This window comes from Salvia miltiorrhiza, chromosome 7 (assembly GCF_028751815.1).
Source record: "Salvia miltiorrhiza cultivar Shanhuang (shh) chromosome 7, IMPLAD_Smil_shh, whole genome shotgun sequence".
NCBI classification, from domain to species: Eukaryota; Viridiplantae; Streptophyta; class Magnoliopsida; order Lamiales; family Lamiaceae; genus Salvia; species Salvia miltiorrhiza.
In genome coordinates, this window is record NC_080393.1 from 28,695,017 (window position 1) to 28,715,077 (window position 20,061).

The 20,061-nt window shown below is 39.3% G+C and overlaps 2 protein-coding genes across 3 annotated transcripts; one reads left to right on the top strand and one right to left on the bottom strand.

The window, feature by feature from the left end:
• Nucleotides 1-10,013: 10,013 nt before the first annotated feature.
• LOC130995879 (cytochrome c-type biogenesis protein CcmE homolog, mitochondrial-like) lies at nt 10,014-11,016 on the top strand. The gene has a single exon (XM_057921362.1). It carries the CDS (start codon nt 10,080-10,082, stop codon nt 10,857-10,859), a length of 780 nt encoding a protein of 259 aa, XP_057777345.1. The 5' UTR covers nt 10,014-10,079; the 3' UTR covers nt 10,860-11,016.
• A 919-nt stretch (nt 11,017-11,935) lies between these two features.
• Nucleotides 11,936-13,898, bottom strand: LOC130995870 (uncharacterized). Of its 2 annotated transcripts, none has more exons than XM_057921340.1 (3): nt 13,686-13,898; nt 13,475-13,562; nt 11,936-13,353 (listed from the first exon to the last, which is right to left on the bottom strand). In XM_057921340.1, the coding sequence occupies exon 3, from the start codon at nt 13,333-13,335 to the stop codon at nt 12,256-12,258; it is 1,080 nt and encodes a 359-aa protein (XP_057777323.1). In that variant the 5' UTR covers nt 13,336-13,353; nt 13,475-13,562; nt 13,686-13,898; the 3' UTR covers nt 11,936-12,255. The 2 variants fall into 2 exon arrangements, with proteins under 2 accessions (XP_057777323.1, XP_057777324.1); XM_057921341.1 differs by having other exon boundaries at nt 13,475-13,533; nt 13,686-13,872.
• Between the last annotated feature and the right edge of the window lie 6,163 nt (nt 13,899-20,061).

Consider the following 20,061-nt stretch of genomic DNA (forward strand, 5'->3'; position numbering starts at 1 on the left):
TTCAGATGAGCCATGATGCACGAGGTCGGGAGTCTCTCACACCTTTACAGAAATGCACGGCGGCTATCCGCCAATTAGCCACTGAAGTCAGTGCGGATACTTTCGACGAGTATCTCAAGGTCGCCGAGACGACGGGGCGTCTATGCTTCAAGAAGTTCTGCACGGCTTTCATCTGGGCTTTCGGAGCCCATTATCTTCGTCGTCTAACGTCGACGGACATCCAACGCCTTACTCAGATGCACGAGGCACGACACGGATTTCCCGGGATGCTCGGGAGTCTTGATTATATGCATTGAGCGTGGAAGAATTGCTCAAAGGCGTGGCACGGTGCATATACACGCGGTGATCAAGGAGAGCCCACCTTTATTTTGGAGGCCGTTGTATCCCACGATTTATGGATTTGGCATGCCTTCTTCGGTGTCGCCGGTTCGAACAATGACATCAACGTTCTGAACCAGTCGCCTCTGTTCGCCGACGTGTTGGATGGAACAACTGGTGATCTTTGAGGCCAACCGGAGCTACTATCAGATGGGCTACTATTTGTGCGACGACATATATCCAGAGTAGCGCTGCTTCGTCAAGAGTCCACCGATGGCGACCAATCCGAAGGAGGCGAGGTTCAAGAAGATGCAAGAATTGGCACAGAAGGATGTCGAACGTGCATTTGGAGTTCTTCAAGCTCGATGAGGAATCATTCGAAGTCCGGTGCGGGGATGGTACGTCGAGAATCTCAAGGACATCATGATGTGTTGCATCATTCTCCACAACATGATTGTGGAGAACAAAGGTTATAGAGTTGCCCATTGGAGAGATGACCACGCAGGACACGGGGCGTCTAGCAGTGACTCGACGGAGAGTGCTCGAGCAACCCTGATTTGCTTCGAGGAATACGTGCAAAGAGATGCAATTCTCTGAGACAGGCAGATGCATGTTGTGCTCCAACATGATTTGATGGAGCACGTTTGGGCACGTTTCGGACCTCTAGAGCCGGAATAGTTATTTTAGGATATGTCTTTAAATTTTTAAGATTTATGTAATTTTTTATGTAATTTTTAGGATTTTAAAATTAATGCAATTTAATTTGAAGTAAATTGTGTTATTTAAATTTGTGCAATTAAAATTAAATGAAAAATACAAAAATCAAAACTAAAAAGATCAGGTCAGCTATCATGTCATCTCACTGCACCCTCCTTGACCCAATGTGGTCCCCTCTCTATCAGGTCACTTATCAGGTCATCTCCACTGCTGATGCTCTAAGAAACTGATATAAAGTACTAACACAAAGTAATTATAAATTTCTCATCGAAACTCATAAGTACTCATTTATTATTTAACCAAAATATAAATATTATCAATGAAAAACTCATAAGAACTCATAATTTCTCCCACAATGATGTTGGTGGTCTGTAAATTCATGTGGAATCCATCGTATTCAGTAGTTTTACACCATGCACTTATGTGTACATGGCAGAAGGTGTATTCAACAATTAGCTAATCCTCTATTTTTTCTGTTTCAGCAAACGCTGGCCTGACTTGATTTTTCAATAATATTTATAGTGTTAATAGGCAAAAATGCCCTATTCCTTATGTTGTATATGAAAAATGTCCTACTTTATAAACTTAAGTATTTTATGCCCAAATTATGTGAAGTACCTATTTTACCCTTTGATGTTGATGGGTTTGCTTGGTTTTTTGTGAAAGTCAAACTGTTAAGATAGTGGATATTGGTATAAATGGGGGAAGATAGAGAAAGAAATGTTAGGAAGAATAGAATTGAATTTCAAAGTCTGCGTTCTCATTTCTCATAGCTAGGTTAAAAACCCCCAAAGTGGGCCCCTCATATTTACAATAAGGTTTCCTACAGTGATAAAATAAAAGTATTCCCCAAAAGTGGGATTACTTAAATGCGACAACTATTCTAGTGACATAGTCACTTTAGGGAATAACAAAACATAAGATTAAGGTAAATGTGTGGCTGGATCTGCATCTCCATTGTTTGACCACTCACGATTGCCCAAGTTTTCATTCTCTTTTCCCCACACTTCTTCAAAGCTCTCATTTTTATCACTTTCCCATTTCCCATCTTCTTCAGGAACCCTAGCTTCTTCATTCTCCAATTCTTGCTCAATTATCATAAAAATACTTCCCCCCTCGGAAGATCCTTGACCCCAAGGATCAATCTTTTCAAAACGCCGGGTTATGAACTTTTCATCCTCCTAGCTTGTTGCAGTACTGTCAGTTGCAGACCAAATAACCAAAATTTGGGAAATCGGCTGACCATTTCGCAGGGTTTCTCGACGGTCGACAAAACCAACTGGGTATACAGAAAAGGTTCCATCTTGAGTAAGAAGATGAATGATCGGTTTAATTGTGGCACTTGCGCTGATGACTTTCTTCAGTAGAGAAGCGTGGAAAACTGGGTGGATCCGAGCTTCTTCAGGTAAATCCAATTTGTATGCTTCCTTTCCAATTCGTTCCAAGATGTTGTAAGGGCCATAATAGCGAGGTGACAATTTCAAATTTTTCCGCAGGGAGATTGACAATTGACTGTAAGGTTGCAGCTTCAGGTAGACTTGGTCACCAACTTCGAATTCCCTCTCAGTTCGTTTCCTGTCTGCATAGAATTTCATGCGTTGTTGAGCATCCAATAAATTTGCTTTTAACTGCTGGGTAAGTTGCATTCTGTCTATCATAACTTTCTGAGCTTCAGATGTTGGGTGAGGGGTGTAGACATGTAGGTTACACTGAGGTGGGGGTATCTATACAGTGCCTGGAAAGGGGTAGTTTTTAAACCAGTATGGAAATTGGTGTGATACCAATGTTCCGCAAGTGAGAGCCATTTAATCCATTGTTTGGGTGCTGGTGAGTCATACACCTCAAATAATTCTCTAGACATTGTTTAGGCGTTCAGTTTGATCGTCTGACTGTGGGTGGTAGGCTGACGACATGTCCAGCAAGGTTCCCATGAGCTTGAAGAGCTCCCTCCAGAATAGACTAATGAAAACCTTGTCCCAATCCGAAACGATACTCAATGGCGTCCCATGTAACTTGTAGATGTTGTCTAGGAAGAGCTTTGCTACAGACTGAGCTGTGTAGGGGTGTGATAGAGCTAAGAAGTAGGGCGTATCTGGTGAACCGATCAATTACCACCAGTATGACATTCTTGCCCATTGACTTAGGAATTCCCTCGATAAAATCCATAGATATATGTGTCCATGCTTGATTTGAGATGGGTAAGGGCTGTAGTAAACTTGGGTATTTCTCATTGGTAGATTTATTCATGGTACAAACTGAGCACGCTGCCACATGCTTAGTAACATCCTGCTTGAGATTAGGCCAGTAGAACACCCTCTTCAACCTCATATATGTGCCCAGAATACCTGAATGACCCCCAAAGGCAGAATCATGCATTTCTTTCAACAACACTTGCCTAAGTGATGTAGTCTTGCCAATGGTTAGTCTACCCTTGTATCGAAGTATGCCTCCGATGAGTTCAAATTTGGGATGAATAGTGTGATCAGCAGCCTTAGCTTCCAATATGTCAGTCAAGAATTTATCCGTCACATGGTTAATCCACTCTAGAGTAACAGTAGATATGGCACAATAGGTTTCTACCGAATCCTCCCTTCATGATAAAGCATCTGCTACCTTGTTTTCTATTCCCTTTTTGTAGTGAATCTCATAGTCAAACCCCAATAATTTAGTGACCCAGTTTTGTTGGAGTGAACTGACTATCTTTTGGCACAATAGATACTTAAGAGCCTGTTGATCTGTTTTAATGATGAATCTGCGGCCTTGTAAATAATATCTCCATTTTTACACAACCATAAGAATGACCAGAAACTCTCTCTCATAGATAGATAAACCTTGATTCTTAGGGCATAGTGTTCTGCTCATATAAGCAAGGGGCCTACCTTCTTGCATCAGGACAGCTCCGATCCCCTTTCCACTTGCATCAGTCTCAAGTGTAAATGGTTTAGTAAAGTCAGGTAGTGTTAGGACATGAGCTGTAGACATAGCTTTTTTTCAGATTCACAGAGGCTTGTTCGGCTCCACTTGAAAGCCCTTTTTTTCAATAGTGCAGTAAGTGGTTTACTTAGAATTCCATATCCCTTTACGAACTTCCTGTAATAACCAGTGAGGCCAAGGAACCCCCTTAGAAGTTTGAGGTTGGATGGGGTAGGCCAGGTGACCATGCTCTTGATCTTCTCAGGGGTTAGTTGCTACTCCCTCATATGAAATTATGTGGCCTAAGTACTCAACAGTTTGCTACCCAAATTGGCATTTACTTCTTTTGGCATACAATTGTTGGTCTTGTAGGATACTCAGAACCTCTTTGACATGCCTTAAATGATCCTCCCGTGTAACACTGTAAACTAATATATAATTAAAAAAATTAGGACTAATTTCTGAGATAATTTTTGAATATTAGATTCATCAAGAACTGAAAAGTCGCAGGTGCATTGCACAAGCCAAAAGGCATCACCAAGAACTCATAATGTCCATGGTGAGTGCTGAAGGCAGTCATGTATCTGTGCTCAGGCTTCACAAGGATTTGAAAATACCCAGACCTAAGATCAATTTTGGAGTAGTACCGTGAGCCATGTAGTTCATCCAAAAGCTCATCAATAATAGGGATTGGAAATTCATGCTTCACTGTTAAACTATTCAAGTATCTGTAGTCAACACACATTCGCCATGTTAAATCTTTCTTTTTAACTAGCAACACAGGGGCTGAAAATGGGCCTTTACTATTCTGTATCATTCCTGACCTCAGCAACTCTTTTATAATCTTTTCAATCGCTGTTTTCTGATTATGTGAAACCCAATATGGATACTGATGTTTGGCAACGCTTCCAGGTTTTAGTACAATTTAATGCTCCACTTCTCTCTGTGGAGGCAAGTCTTGTGGCTCTGCAAACACCTCCTAAAATTCAGTTAGTAATTTCTCCATTTCAGAGTTATTTTCAGACTGTAAATGGTTTAATTTTACCCAATACACTTCCTCAATATCATTGTTCTCTTTATGTAGCATCTGGTACAAAGCATGACCTGAAATAAGATAGCAATTGGTTTCCTTAGTCAAAGCCTGCACATTAACTCTTTTCCCAACTAATGTCACCGTGAAAGTCATCAAGTCGTAATCTAGTTCTACTGGAGTACAAGATTTCAGCCAGTCACCCCTAGAATGAGATCATAACCCTTAGTAGCCAACAGTCTAGGGGAGTAAGTAAAAGTATGATCCTGCATATTCCATTTAAGCCCTTTAACTCTGGTGGAACTTATTAACTTTTGCCCATTGGCTACCCTCACTAATAAGGGTTTGGCAGGCTCGATTTTACAACCTAAGGCCCTGGCTGTTGTCTCCTTAATGAAGCTAAGGGTGCTTCCAGAATCAATAAAAATGTCAAGCTTCTTATCACCCATATCCCCCACTAACCTCATGGTGGTTAAGCTATCCTCTCCAGTGATTGCATTAAGGGACATTTGTACCTCCGTTAGGGTGGCTTGTGTTGTCAGCTCCTCATTTTGTATATCAATAACAGATCGGTAGCAGCTAGCCTCCTCTTCCTCAGTCATGATTAGGTAAGCTATCATTTCCTTACATCTATGCCCTGGAACAAACACTTCATCACAATTATAGCAAAGTCATTTCTCTTTCCTAGCTGCCATCTCAGCTTGTGTAAGGAATTTGAATATCTTGGGGTGGTTTTGTGACTTGGTTTGAGTGTTGGAGTTGTTCTCTCCCTTTTTGCAGCTATCAGAGTATGTGACTGGCCTGTTTGATGGTCTAAGCTTCTTAGTTAATGCCTCAATGGTGTGAATCTACCTTTCACCAAGTTCAATAGTTTGGGCTAGTGTGGTGGGTTCGAACATCAGAATAAAAGTTTGTAGTTCCTCACTAAGGCCATTAACAAAGCTAACAATGTATTACTCCTCCGAATAACTGCTATTGTTTGACATACATGCTCTGAGTTCTTCAAACCTATCAACGTACTCATCATAAGTTCCCACCTGTTTTAACTTGTTAAATTCAGAAATGATCTTTGCCTCTTTTAGCTCCTCAAATCTAGCAGAAACAATTTCCATAAACTGACTCCAATTGATCTCAGTTTCTTTCAATGATAGGTTTTGGAACTATTAGGCAGCTCTACCTAGCTTCGAAGTGCATAGAAGCTAAAACAACCTTATGATTATCAGGTATATTAGAAATGAGTTTGAAATATCCCTGACACTTTAGCATGCATGACCTAGGGTGCATACCATCAAATCTGGGAAATTCTAATTTAGGTAATGGGCTCAAAACATTGGTACCTAACCCCTCTGATGAGTGTTTGTATCTGAATGGTTGCATGGGTTTGGATGTGTCTCCACCACCTCCACTGTGAGGGTATTTACCCAGGATGGAATCCTCTTCTCTGGGAGATTTTCCCCTGTCAAATGTCTGCAGCTGTAACTGAAGTGAAACCAATGTAGTAGATAGCTGATCGAATTTTGCCGCGAAACCACACCCATCTGTTGTTGCATTTCTGTAGACATATTTGAGATCTGTTCTTGTAATTTAATTTCAGATGCATCTCTTTTTAAGACTTCAGTTTGCAAAGCTTGATCTATGCGTTTCTGTGCTTCCATCAAATCCTTGAAACGAGTAGTTTCAGCCATTAAACAGGATCGGTGCTCTGAAATACCAAATGTTAAGATAGTGGATATTGATAGAAATGGGGGAAAATAGAGAGAGAAATATTAGGAAGAATAGATTGAATTTCAAAGTCTGCGTTCTCATTTCTCATAGCTAGGTTAAAAACCCCCAAAGTGGCCCCCTCATATTTACAATAAGGTTTCCTACAGTGATAAAATAAAAATATTCCCCAAAAGTGGGATTACTTAAATGCGACAACTATTCTAGTGACATAGTCACTTTAGGGAATAACAAAACATAAGATTAAGGCAAATGTGTGGCTGGATCTGCATCTCCATTGTTTGACCACTCATGATTGCCCAAGTCTTCATTCTCTTTTCCCCATACTTCTTCAAAGCTCTCATTTTTATCACTTTCCCATTTCCCATCTTCTTCAGGAACCCTATCTTCTTCATTCTCCAGTTCTTGCTCAATTATCATAACACTTACACATTTGACCGATTTGACATCTATCAGTCATAAAAGTCAACGATTTGACAGCTATCAGTCAATAGTACATATGATCGATGAGTGGCTAAATCATGTGGCCGGTTGGGCGAACACATTATTTCACCGGGTGGACACATGATTTTACCAGCCGGACACATGATCTAGCCACCCAGATCATGTGTCCGCCCGATAAAATCATGTATCCTCCCGGTGAAATTATGTGTCCGCCCGGCCGGCCACATGATCTAGTCACCCACCGGTCATATGTACTCTTGACTGATAGCTGTCAAATCATTGACTGATAGTTGTCAAATCGGTCAAATGTGTAAGACTTTCACAAAAATTCAAGCAACTCATCAAATCAAAGGGTATTTAAAGAATATGACATAGAATGCTTATGTTTATAAAATAGGGAATTTTTCACATATAACTTATAGGATGTTTGGCTAACCTTATTTTAAAGAGCTTATAAGCTCCAACAGCTTATAAAATATTTCAAGAGCTTATAAGTTGTAGTTTCTTAAGAGCTTGTAAGTTGTTAAAGTGTTTGGATAATTGAGCTTATAAGTTAGAGAGAGATTTTTTTTTGTTAGAGAGAGAAAATCGAAGAGAAATAAACTTGAATGATTTATGATGAAAATAATATAAATTATAATTGAAAAACATTTGAAAAATGATTGTTGCATATCAGATTAAAAAAAAAAAAATTGGGATAGAGAAACTTATTTTTTAGGAGCTTATAAACTCTGTTTAGAAAAGCTTATTTTGCCAAACACTTTAAAGGAGCTTATAAGCTCCTAAACAACTTATAAGTTGTTTTCCCCAAAAAAAAAAAAAAACAACTTATAAGCTGTTTTGAAGAGATTATAACTCAGCCAAACACCTTCTTAAGGAATAGGGCATTTTAAATTTTCACGCATATTTTATGGAGTATTAAATTTAATCAATTTACAGTAAGTAAGAGCATTGGTAACGCCCTACTCAATCCACCCTACTCGAGTAAGGGTGAGATCAAGTAGGGCGATGCAGCATCGCCTTACTCGAGGCTTACTCAATTGATCGAGTAGTACTCGATCTCGTTTGAGTTACACGAGCTGGAATTAAAAAAAAAAATCAAAGTTTAAAACTAACGGCTAATAGCCGATTTTGCAATTACTTTTCCTTTTTTTTTTGCCAACGACTATTTTAGCCGTTTGAGTTATATATATATATATATATATATATATATATATATATATATATATATATTTCTATCTATAAATACCCCTAAACTCTTTCTTCATTCACACAACAACAATTCTTCTCTTTCACTCTTTCAATATTTCTCTTTCAATATTTCCTTCTTTTTTCTTCAAAAAATGGCGGAACCCCAGCACGATTCTTCGTCTGATTCATCTGACGGTGTAGCTCACGCGATCATGGAGGAGATAGAGCTGCAGAAACAATTGCTTGCTCAAATCTACACCCAACCTGCGCCGGAGTTGAGACGTGTTAAACGTTCCCGGTCTTACATCCACCGTGATCGTGAGGATGCCCATCTACGTCTTATGCAAGACTACTTCAACGATAATCCGACGTACGGACCTATATTTTTTCGACATCGTTTTCGAATGCAGAAGGAGTTGTTCTTGCGCATCGTCGAGGCTGTTCAAGGTAAAGATACTTACTTCCAGATGACCACTGATGCAATAGGTCGGGACTCTCTCTCCCCTTTGCAGAAATGCACGGCGGCTATCCGCCAATTAGCCACCGGCATCAGTGCAGATACTTTTGACGAGTATCTCAAAGTCGCCGACTCGACCGGGCGTGTATGCCTCAAGAAGTTCTGCAAGGTTGTCATCCGGGCTTTCGGAGCCCATTATCTGCGCCGTCCAACGCCGGAGGACATCACACGCCTTACTCAGATGCACGAGGCGCGACACAGATTTCCCGGGATGCTAGGGAGTCTTGATTGTATGCATTGGGGGTGGAAGAATTGCCCAAAGGCGTGGCACAACGCATATACACGCGGTGATCAAGGGAGCCAACCTTGATCTTGGAGGCCGTTGCATCCCACAATCTGTGGATTTGGCATGCCTTCTTCGGTGTCGCTGGTTCGAACGACATCAACGTTCTCAACCAGTCGCCTCTCTTCGCCGACGTGTTGGATGGAACGGCGGCGCCTGTGCTCTTTCAGGTGAACCATCGCTACTACCAGATGTGCTACTATTTGTGCGACGACATATATCCGGAGTGGCGTTGCTTCGTCAAGAGTCCACCGATGGCGACCAATCCGAAGGAGGCGAGGTTCAAGAAGATACAAGAATCGGCACAGAAGGATGTCGAACGTGCTTTTGGAGTCCTTCAAGCTCGGTGGAGAATTATTCAAAGTCTGGCGCGTAATTGGTACGTGGAGCACTGCAAGGACATCATGTTGTGTTGCATCATTCTCCACAACATGATTGTGGAGCACGAAGGTGAAAGAGCAACCAATTGGAGAGATGACGATGCAGGACACGGGACGTCTAGCAGTGACTCGACGGAGAGTGCTCGAGCAACCCCGGTTTCCTTCGAGGAATATGTGCAAAGAGATACTATTCTCCGAGATAGGCAGATGCACGCCCCGCTCCAACGTGATTTGATCGAGCATGTTTGGGCACGTTTCGAACCTCTAAAGCAAGAATAGTTATTTTTAGAATTTGTTTTTATTTTATTAAGTTTTATGTAATTTTTACGATTTCAAAATTAATGCAATTTAATTTGACGTAAATTATGTGATTTAAATATATATAATTAAACTTAAATAAAAAATAAAAAAATCAAAACTAAAAAAATCAAATAAGCTATCAAGTAACTCCAATGCGGTCTGCTTATCAAGTAGGCTATCAAATAGGCACCCACGTGGATGCACTAATACTCTAATTTGTAGGTAAAGGAATTAAAATTCAGCTTAAACCCTTCCACGAATAAAATGGCACCCAGATTCCTCCTCCGCCACCTCCTGCGCCACCACTCCACCGCAGCCCCCATCCCCAAACCCTATCTCTTCAATTCTCACGGATCCCCCACCATCTTCAACCACCCCCAACACCCAATTCTCCGGTTCCTATCGACCCGGCCCGGGCGCTCCACCCGATCCAAAAAGCCCGACATCGGATCCCGCGCCCGGCAGCTCCAGACACGCCGGCTCTGGACCTACGCCCTCACCATCAGCTGCATCGCCGGATTTGTAGTCATCGTGCTCAACCAATTTCAGGATCAATTGGTCTTCTACGTCACCCCCACGGAAGCCCTAGACAAGTACACCTCCGACCCCATGAAATCCAAGTTCCGCCTCGGCGGGCTTGTGCTCGAGAACAGCGTCGCGCAGATCCCGTCGTCGTCGGAGATCCAGTTCGTCATCACCGATCTGATCACCGACATTCTGGTCAAGTACGAGGGCAGCCTGCCCGATCTCTTCCGGGAGGGGCACTCCGCGGTGGTGGAGGGATTCGTCAAGCCGCTCGACGAGGAAACGAAGAAGAAGGAGGAGGCGCTGTTGAAGAACACAAGCAAATTGGGGGTTACCGAGAAGGCGAGGACCTTGGAGTGCTACTTCGCAGCCACGGAGGTTTTGGCGAAGCACGACGAGAAGTATATGCCGGCTGAGGTCGCCAATGCCATCGAGAAGAACAAGAAGTTTATTGAGGAGCAGGAGAAGAATGGGAAAGAAGCTTCGATCATTGCTAATGCCGGGGATGCGAAGGCATGATGAAATCACTCTTTCTGGTAATGTTTTTTATTGGTATTCGAGAATTTTTGCTTGGATTTGGATGAGTTGAGTGTGATTTTTTATACTTGTGGATAATTGATTATATCTGTAATAGTATTATTTGGATATAGAATAAGGGGAGGATGAGACAGACTAATTGAGGCGGTTTTGTAATAGTATTATTTGGATATAGAATAAGGGGAGGATGAGACAGACTAATTGAGGCGGTTGTGTACTTTTTGTGGTAGTATGATTAGATTGAAGAATAGTTAGGCAATGCCCCAAGAATTTGTTGGGGTGTTTTCGATTATTGGCTTTAAAGGGATGTAATGAATAAACTACATTGATGTTTGATGTTTGATAACACGTTTGGAGTTGTTTGCTTCTTTTATGTCTTGCATATTTGAAGTAATGAATGCATGAAAAGTAGCTTGAAAACCATGGAATTTTTTTTGAGTTATTGATATGTTTCCAGAAAATACTTAGATTTTGAAGTTTGAGTACTCGTTAACTTTTATCATGGAGGCAGATGTGAAACCTCAGTTCATTAACTAATCTCAGGGAAAGAGAAGCCTGGTCTCAATTGGAGATAGGAATAAATGCTGGATAGAATCATGGTTCATTACCAATTTTGTGTTGATGCTGACATATAGCTGTTTCTGTAGTACAAGTCAACATAGCATTTGCAAAAAGCTTGTTTGCAGAGAGTTTCTTTCGGATGATAGGAATAGAAATTTTTCATAAATAATTTGACTAACAAACTTCATTATGGTCGTGGTTTTATGTGGAGTTCAAGTTCCATTTGCGTATGTATTTCAAGTTCCACCACTGCAACTACTCTCAATTACTCGGTAAAATCAAGATTAAACGAGCGCAATGGGACAAACTGAAAATTCATTTCCAGCACAAACAATAATGTAAAACCCCATTCGAATAAGCAAGATGCTGAATCAACAGAAGAAGCAATACTAGGGAATATGCATTTCAAACCCAATACATTCCGATCCCAGCATGTTGGAAATGTTCAAATTCATTCTACTCGTCTTCTCTTTAAATTAAGTGAAAGACCAACTATATGAACAAAGAATCCACCAACAAATTCATGTAAACTGTGTTAACTGTAAAGAGCATAAAACTATTACAAAGAGTATGTAAAACTGTAGCTTTAACAACCTTTGCAAAACGGTATGCCTGTAAATGTAGAATGATGCCTTCCTTCTTCACTTACCATGTCGGAGAGTTAAAGTAAGGCTTCAAAGTTATGTCGACTTACTTTAGGCCATCTCCATTGGCACAAAATATTCCATTTGAAGAAGCTTCATCACCACATTTTCATTCTCTCACTAGAGTAGCAAAGCTTTCTCTTCTCTACCATTACACGACATCAAAATGGATGTCATTGAGCCTCACCAATAGCCTGAGCTTCCAGAACTGGTTCCTTTTCTGCACTTGCTGATTCCAAACGATAGGATTTACAGCTGAAATAGAAAACTGTGCTCATCATCGAGTCGATCATCACCACAAAGGAATACATCACGACCAAAAGAGGCCCTTCCCATAACCTAGAAGAGCCATCTCCATAACTAAGTGTCTTCACTCTATGCTCAAACAGACCCTCCACGAACGCCATACCTATAGTCGACCCAAGGAATATCAGCAGCCCGACTTGCGTCTGCCCTTTAATCAATGAACTAGAACGGAGCACTGCCTGAGGCCCTGCAACATCCTCAAGAACAGATATCACAATAGCAGTGTTGCAGATAATGATAGCATTGGCAAAAATGATTGAGAAAATCAACCCTACTACCATTGCAGGGTAAAGAATCAAGTCAGATGGGAACCCCATGATCAAGAACACACAGCTCACTACAACGAGGAGGACTATGAAGAATGCGAGGCAACCGGACATTACTAGACACCCCCACAAATATGTGAAGACAATCCGCTTCCAAATCTTGCAGATGATCACATAGAACTTCGAGAAATCAAACTTCTTCCTCGAGTATGTGCAGTCAACTGTGTGAACCACAGCAGCCTTGGACAGAAGCAGCAGCGTCACTAACAAGGGGAAGCACATTGCTGCTGAGATCACCATCTCAGCCATTCTATGGCACGACTGTTTGACGAAAGGCTTGAGAGGGAGTCCACTCGATTTTGCAACTAGCAAAAGGCGAAAGCTCAGCCTCTTCACAAGGGACTGATCCACCAACACGTTTGACAAGAGCACGGCCGAAACAGGGCAGATTAACACTGCCACGATCGCCATGAATCCGCCTGAATTGAATCGAAGAATCCAAACAGTTTCTCTCAGAATGTCCAACGCACTCATGGAATGAAAATGGTGATTGGAACGAAAATCATTCACAGACGTCTCCAATTCGATATTCTCGATATTTATCCCTTCGTTCTCCTCGTGTTTCTCTCTGCTCAATGCGCTCGAGCCGGGCCTCGGGCCCAGCCCGCTCGAGACTTCCATTTCGACAGTTTTCTCCCTCTGGAAACAACTTTTTTTAAGGAATCGAGACAAAAATCCCCAGAATTACTCCGACTTATCGAAACTAAAATGCTTTACCAAATTGTCACTCAGATCTAAATCAATCGCAGCAACTGCATACCTCCGAAATCGCACGGCAAATCCTCAATTTCCACGTGAGTTCCACATGCCATCAACAACCTAAAAGGAGAAACGTTGATTCAATCCATCTGTAACATTCAAACAGAAAACGAGATGAGAGAATAATCGTGACTAAAAGCTGAAGTCCGATAGAAGCTCGCGCGAGATGGAGGAAGGTCACGCTGAGAGAGAGAGAGAGAGAGAGAAATCACATTGAAAACGAGAGGACGGTGTTTGATTGATCGAGAGTGTGAAGAATAAAAATTGAGACTATTTTTGGATTTTGAAGGTGCGGATTTTTGGGGGTTGTTCACGTTGTGGAAGAGGGGAACTCAAGTCGCCATAGCCATAGTATATATATATACACACACTTGCAGTGTATTTAGCAGATTCAATTCAATCATTTACTGGTTTCAAAAAAAAAAAAAAATCAAGCATTTACTTATTAGTAGTATTTCTTTTTCTTTCGCCTATGAAATTACAGGACGAGTGCATATTATTACTCGCACGTTCATAAAAATATTATCACAATGTTTCTTTTGTAAAAAAATTAATTTCTTCATTTATAGTAATAAAATTCACACAGTTCTACTAATATTTGAGATTTTTACTCCATTAACAATTTCATGCACATTTTATTAAAATTCGTAATCAATATGAATTAATGGAATTTTTTTTTCATGAGAGGAAGTGAAAATATATCGATGTTGAAAATGAACATATACAGTTTCCAAATCGCATTTTAAATCAATAAACAAAAAAAATGACTACATCAGCATGCTCACGAATATTTTTATGAATAAAAATATGTATAATTGACGTGTGGGAATGGTAAACAATAAATAAAAATGGATAAAATGACATGAGGATTTATTTATTTTTTTGACACAACCATCGTGTAACTGCTGACTACATTAAAATTTGCTTTCGACGATGAAGCGCAGTCTGTTGGTAAGACGCTTCCCCTCCAACCAATAAGTCGGGGGTTCGAGTCACCTTAGAAGCTAGAGTGTGAGTGGGTTTTTTCCTTTCTTTGGTTGTAACAAATTTTTTTATAAAAAAAAACATTAAAATTTGCTTTCAAGATTTAGCATCCTTCGACGAAATGGGTGATGTCTAAATTGAGCTAAGCTTTGTTGACGTGGTCAGCTAATTTAAAATTAATATTTTTATATTTCAATAAGTTTGCATATTAAAAAGTAATCAACTGCCATAAAAAAAATCAAATACTAGTGTTTTGTGTGGCCTTTGGTCCATAATAATTTTAGGTGTGATTCTTCCATATTAGATTATATCAATTCATCCGCTTCAAAGAAAAAAAAAAGATTATATCAATTCATCGTCTTAATATGATTATATCAATTCATTATTGTTTATCTTTTTTATCAAAATTAATATGGCTAGTTGTGTTCTGGGTTACTTTTTGAAATTAAGAAAAAGAAAGGTATATTTTTCACATTGAATCTCAGCCTCAGGCTGTCACCTGTCGGTGGCTCTACTAAGCTTGTTGTTTGGCAGATATCTCAGATCTACACATTTGTTTAGCAAGTCCCTTAAATTCGATTGCCAAAATATAGCCCCAAACAAAAATCGAACATAATTTTCATTTTAAAATTTTAATTCAAATCTACATTAGACTTTGATTGGTAAAAGTTTACAAAATTAACAGAAAATTAAACTTTGAAGACCAGTAATCATTTTTTTTATGGAGACTAATTAATTGTCAAGTATGGAAATGCCATATTAATTATTTAGGCAGGGGGGTAAAAAAAGATGTGAATTATGATACGTTGGAACTAGTTTAATTGGCCTATGACTAATGGCTTTCCGTGCTTCATATTAGTATTTTTTGCTCAATTTGGAGATGCGAGGAAGATCTACCTGGTCTTTAATATACATTTTCAGTAGCACACTCTCGTGATTATGATTAATACATTTTAACTACTCTCCCCATCCCATCCCAACGAAAGCGGTGCGCTTCTTTTCAGCATGTGATTTAAGAAAAATAAGATTGTAGTGTAAAAATATGTAAAGGTGTATGAAGCCACATTATTTGTAGTGTAAAATTATTACCAAAAAAGAAAATGCACCACTTTCGTTGGGACGGCTCAAAAAAAAATACACACCGCTTTCGTTGGGACGGAGGGAGTATAAATGAATGAATCCAAATTCAGAATTAATGAATCCTAGTGATAAATCTGAAGTAAAATGGTAATGGGAGGTTTGATTATATCTTTATTAATAATTAGCAACTCTAATTGAATACTTCTAATTAATATCTTAATTAATCTCTAATTAATAAATAAAATCTAGCACTTGCACACCGAACAATGCATGGAAAACGTTTTTATATTCTATATTTATATAAAATTGACACCAAACTAATTATCATATTTATAAATATAATAAAAAAAATTAATTTTATCTGAATACATTTGAGTTGAATATTGAAAATAAAAAGTAAATAACAATTCACAATAATAAAACTTGATATTATGATAAGGCAAAAAAAGTTAAAAAAATGAAAAAAAAATAGATTTATTCAAAAAAAGATGAGAGAGAATAGAGATTATTTTTTTTTAATTTTAATCTTTAAATAAATACTATTCTCTTTGTTTGCAAAGAGTACGTGGTGGAGTGAAGAGCACAAGTTTTAATAAAATGGTTGGAAAATGTGATTTTAATATTGAAATGGTCCTACAAAGGGTAGTATTTAGGAGTTGGACTCACCAAATTGTAAAAGTAAGGGGCAAGTATTTTGTAATTATTAAATATGAATGAGATTTAAAATATAAGGGGGTTCTAAAAAAGGAAAACACACATTCTTTATTGTCGGACGAAAATAGTACTCTCTCCGTCCCCACGAAGCATGACACGTTTCTAAAAATGGCAAAAAATTTACACTTTATTCATTTTCACTTTTTCACCTACCACACTTAACACACAAAATATCAATTTCTTAATTTCCGTGCCGAAAAGAACTATGTCATGCTTCATGGGACGGAGGGAGTAATAAACACACACTCTTTCTAAATGGAGGGAGTATAACTTTTACATTTTAAACCAAATATTTCAATAAAAATATATCAAATATAAGCTCTTATTTTTATCTTTAATTTGATATGCATATTTTTAGAATTAGTTAAATTTTACAATTTTAGAAATAAATAAAACAAAAAAATAAGAATATAAATAAAAAATAGTTTACAAATAAATCTTCAATTTTATTATAACTACAAAATTACCACTCAATTTTGAAATAAAAAATTGTTTTAAATTGAAATCTTTAACTTTTTAATATAATATAGATATATATTAAGGAAAGTGTACTTTGCATGATGGATAAGAAATCTTAACTTTTTAATATAGTATAGATATACACTAAGGGGTCGCTTACTTTGCATTATTGAGTATTTTTTATCCTAAATAGTAAGATTTCTCTAATTCCATCATTTCAAGGGGATACGAATCAAGCAAAACTAGCTTAAATGATACTTCTTCCGTTTACGAAATAGAGTCTCATTTAAAGGTGAACACGTGTTTTAAGAAAATTACTCCCTCCGTCTCATTGATTATGACTCACTTTCCTTTTAATATGTCCAAATGATAATGGCCTATTCCATAAAAGGAAATCACATAATCTCACAAAAAGTTGTGGGCTCCACTCATTTTTATCATTTTTACCCTTAAATCACTCTTCTTCTTAATAACCGTGCCCAAAAGTAATGAGTCATTATCAATGGGACGGGAGGAGTATTAAAGTAGGTGTAAGTGGAGTAAAAGTATTTTTTTTATGGATAATGTTAATGACACTTTTTAAATGTTTAATCCCAAATTCAGCCATAACATCATAGACATCACAAAAATATGGCATCACCAGCCCCGACACAATTCCAACAGATTATCCACCACAACAAACACAATGTAAAAGATATGGCATCACCAGCCCGACACAATTCTAACAGATTATCCACCACAACAAACACAATGTAAAAGATATGGCATCACCATCCCACGTGTCACGGGGCGCTTGTAGCGTTAGCGTAGATTAGCGCACCGTGCGGCTAGTAGTTAGCTCCAGCGACTACTTCCGCCTCACAATCGAACTCACTCGAAAGCTGGTGCAAAGACGACGCACTCACACCAGAAGGTGCTTTAGTGGTTCCGCAAAGACGTACACAATTGGTATGAACACCATTTTCATTAATAGCAACAATGTGTACAAGTAGGCAACACTTTACAATTAATTGATTGGAGAGGGGGACGCTCAAGCAATTCTAGCAACAAGTCTTTCTACAACCCTTTCCTCCTATAATAGGTAAATGAGCAAAAACCCTAGTTGCACCAATAGACATTGAAAAGCGCAAGTAGGTACCAAAACGGCCGTGCAAGGCCACGGCTTCCAACTAACTATATATACATAGTAAATGTCCTAACACCTAAAATAAGGACTCCTTGGCATGTTGGGCAGCTTGGAAGTCACCGGAAATACGTTTTGGGATTCCGCATCGGTCAGTGCTCGGACTCCTGCGGGGGCGGGTCCTCAGATGCCCGCAGGGGCAGGGCTTGAGCATAGTGCCCGCAGGGGCGGGACTTGGGCAACACACCGTTACGGTCTGGGATCTCGTAACAGCTCTACCCCACCTAAGTTGGCGACGTCCCCGGCGCCACTATCTTTAGATAGGAGTCAATGAGCGGTTGGAATGCCTTCAACTTTGTCGCTGTCTCCCAAATATTTTCATCGTCCGGGCGACCTTGCCACTTCACTAGATACTCTCTGTGGATGTTTCTGTTTGGTCCAGTATCTCGGTGGTTGCATATGTCTTCAGCGATGCGTTTCGGGCTTTGATTGGCCAGACAGAGCTGGGGCCGGTCGGGCTCGTTGCGGCTGGCATCCTGTTCGTTTGCCCGGTAGGGCTTGAGTTGGCTGACGTGGATGAAATTGTGGAGGCGCCACCAAGGTGGAAGTTCGACGCGGTAAGAGACTTTCCTGATCCTGCGCAAAATGGTTAGCGGTCCAATATATTTCTGCATCAAGCGGGGATCCCGCCTTCGTGAGGATTTTGAGAGACGGGGGTCTGGGACCTTCACCATCACTAGGTCCCCTACGTTGAACTCCACAAATCGACGCTTTTGACCAGCATACTTCTTCATCCGCCGTTGAGCCTTCTCCAAGTAGTTGCACGCCAAATCAATGTTCTGATCCCACTCGAGTGTGAAGCTCTTGGCCGAAGATGAAAGAGTTACACCCGGCGCACCAATTAGATTGGTTATTTTTATTTGATTGTAAATTCAATCTCATTGGAATTTATATTAATAAAGTCTTTTATTTATCTAATATATTTGTTTTTATAACTTATACGATTTAGATGAAATCCTTAGACCATAAAGAGTTATAAGATATGATCACGTATATGATGGTGATTATGAAATATGTCTTTAAAGCTTTGGTCTTAAAATAGTTCCGAGTGAAATAACTATTCAAGAAAAGGATATTGAATTGTTGGAAATAGCTCGTACATATGATACACACTCATAAGATGAGAATGTTGCGTTTCATAAACATTAACGTAGTTGACGTAAGTGTATATATGTGGGTGATTGTTAGAGAACAAGTACACCGAACTGACCCGATAGAAATTCTTATATGGAATTTGTTTTATCGAAATAAGAATTACTATATTATGATAGTATACGATTAGTCCTTTGACTTGAGACACCATAGTAATCTTGTATTAGTTCTATTTCATTTTGATATATTTTCTGATTGCTAGTCAATCACTAAAGATTTTATGTTGGATGAAATATGAACTTATAATGAGTGGTCAATAAAGAATCTATTACTTGTAAGACAAGAGAATTTCCTGTAGCTTTTATTGTTCATAACTTGAAGACCTTGGCCAGGGCATAATGAATTATGATTCATTGAATAGTTATTGAATTCAATTGAAAATATAATTATTGGATTATTTTGAGTTTTCGATTTAATTCCATACTCAATATCCAATTGGGAAATCAGATAATAGAAGGACCGTACGTGTATGACGATTCATAATCAAAATAGGTTTACTCGCTATTTCACATAGTACTAGGTGGCCATGCTACTTGCTAGATGTTCTCATGGTTTATTGGTTCTTGAAATTAAATAATTAATTTCAAGTGAATTAATTTATTAGATAAATTAATTAAGTTGTAATGTGTTACAAGTCACGGGCGGAGCCAGGGGGGGCAGTGGGGTCACTGGACCCCCCCTGGAATTTGGTAATTTTCGCATGGGTATTTTAGTAATTTCATATATATTAATAAAAATTAAAAAAAAAGCAATTTTTAGGGTTAATTTTCGCAGCCCTCACAACCTAACCTCTGAAACTCCTCACCTTCTCCATTGCGCATCTGCTTCGAAGAAAGAACTGAACCTATTTCTTTCCTCTCTCAATCGCCATTCCCAGGTGCAGCGCCGCTTTCCAACTTCTCTACCGGCTGCTGCCAGCCTGCCCCTGTCGACACCGTCGCCGGCAATCTCTCTCCGTCGACAGCAATCTCTCTCCGGTGCGCCGTCTGTCTACAAGGTAAATTGTGTATATAAAT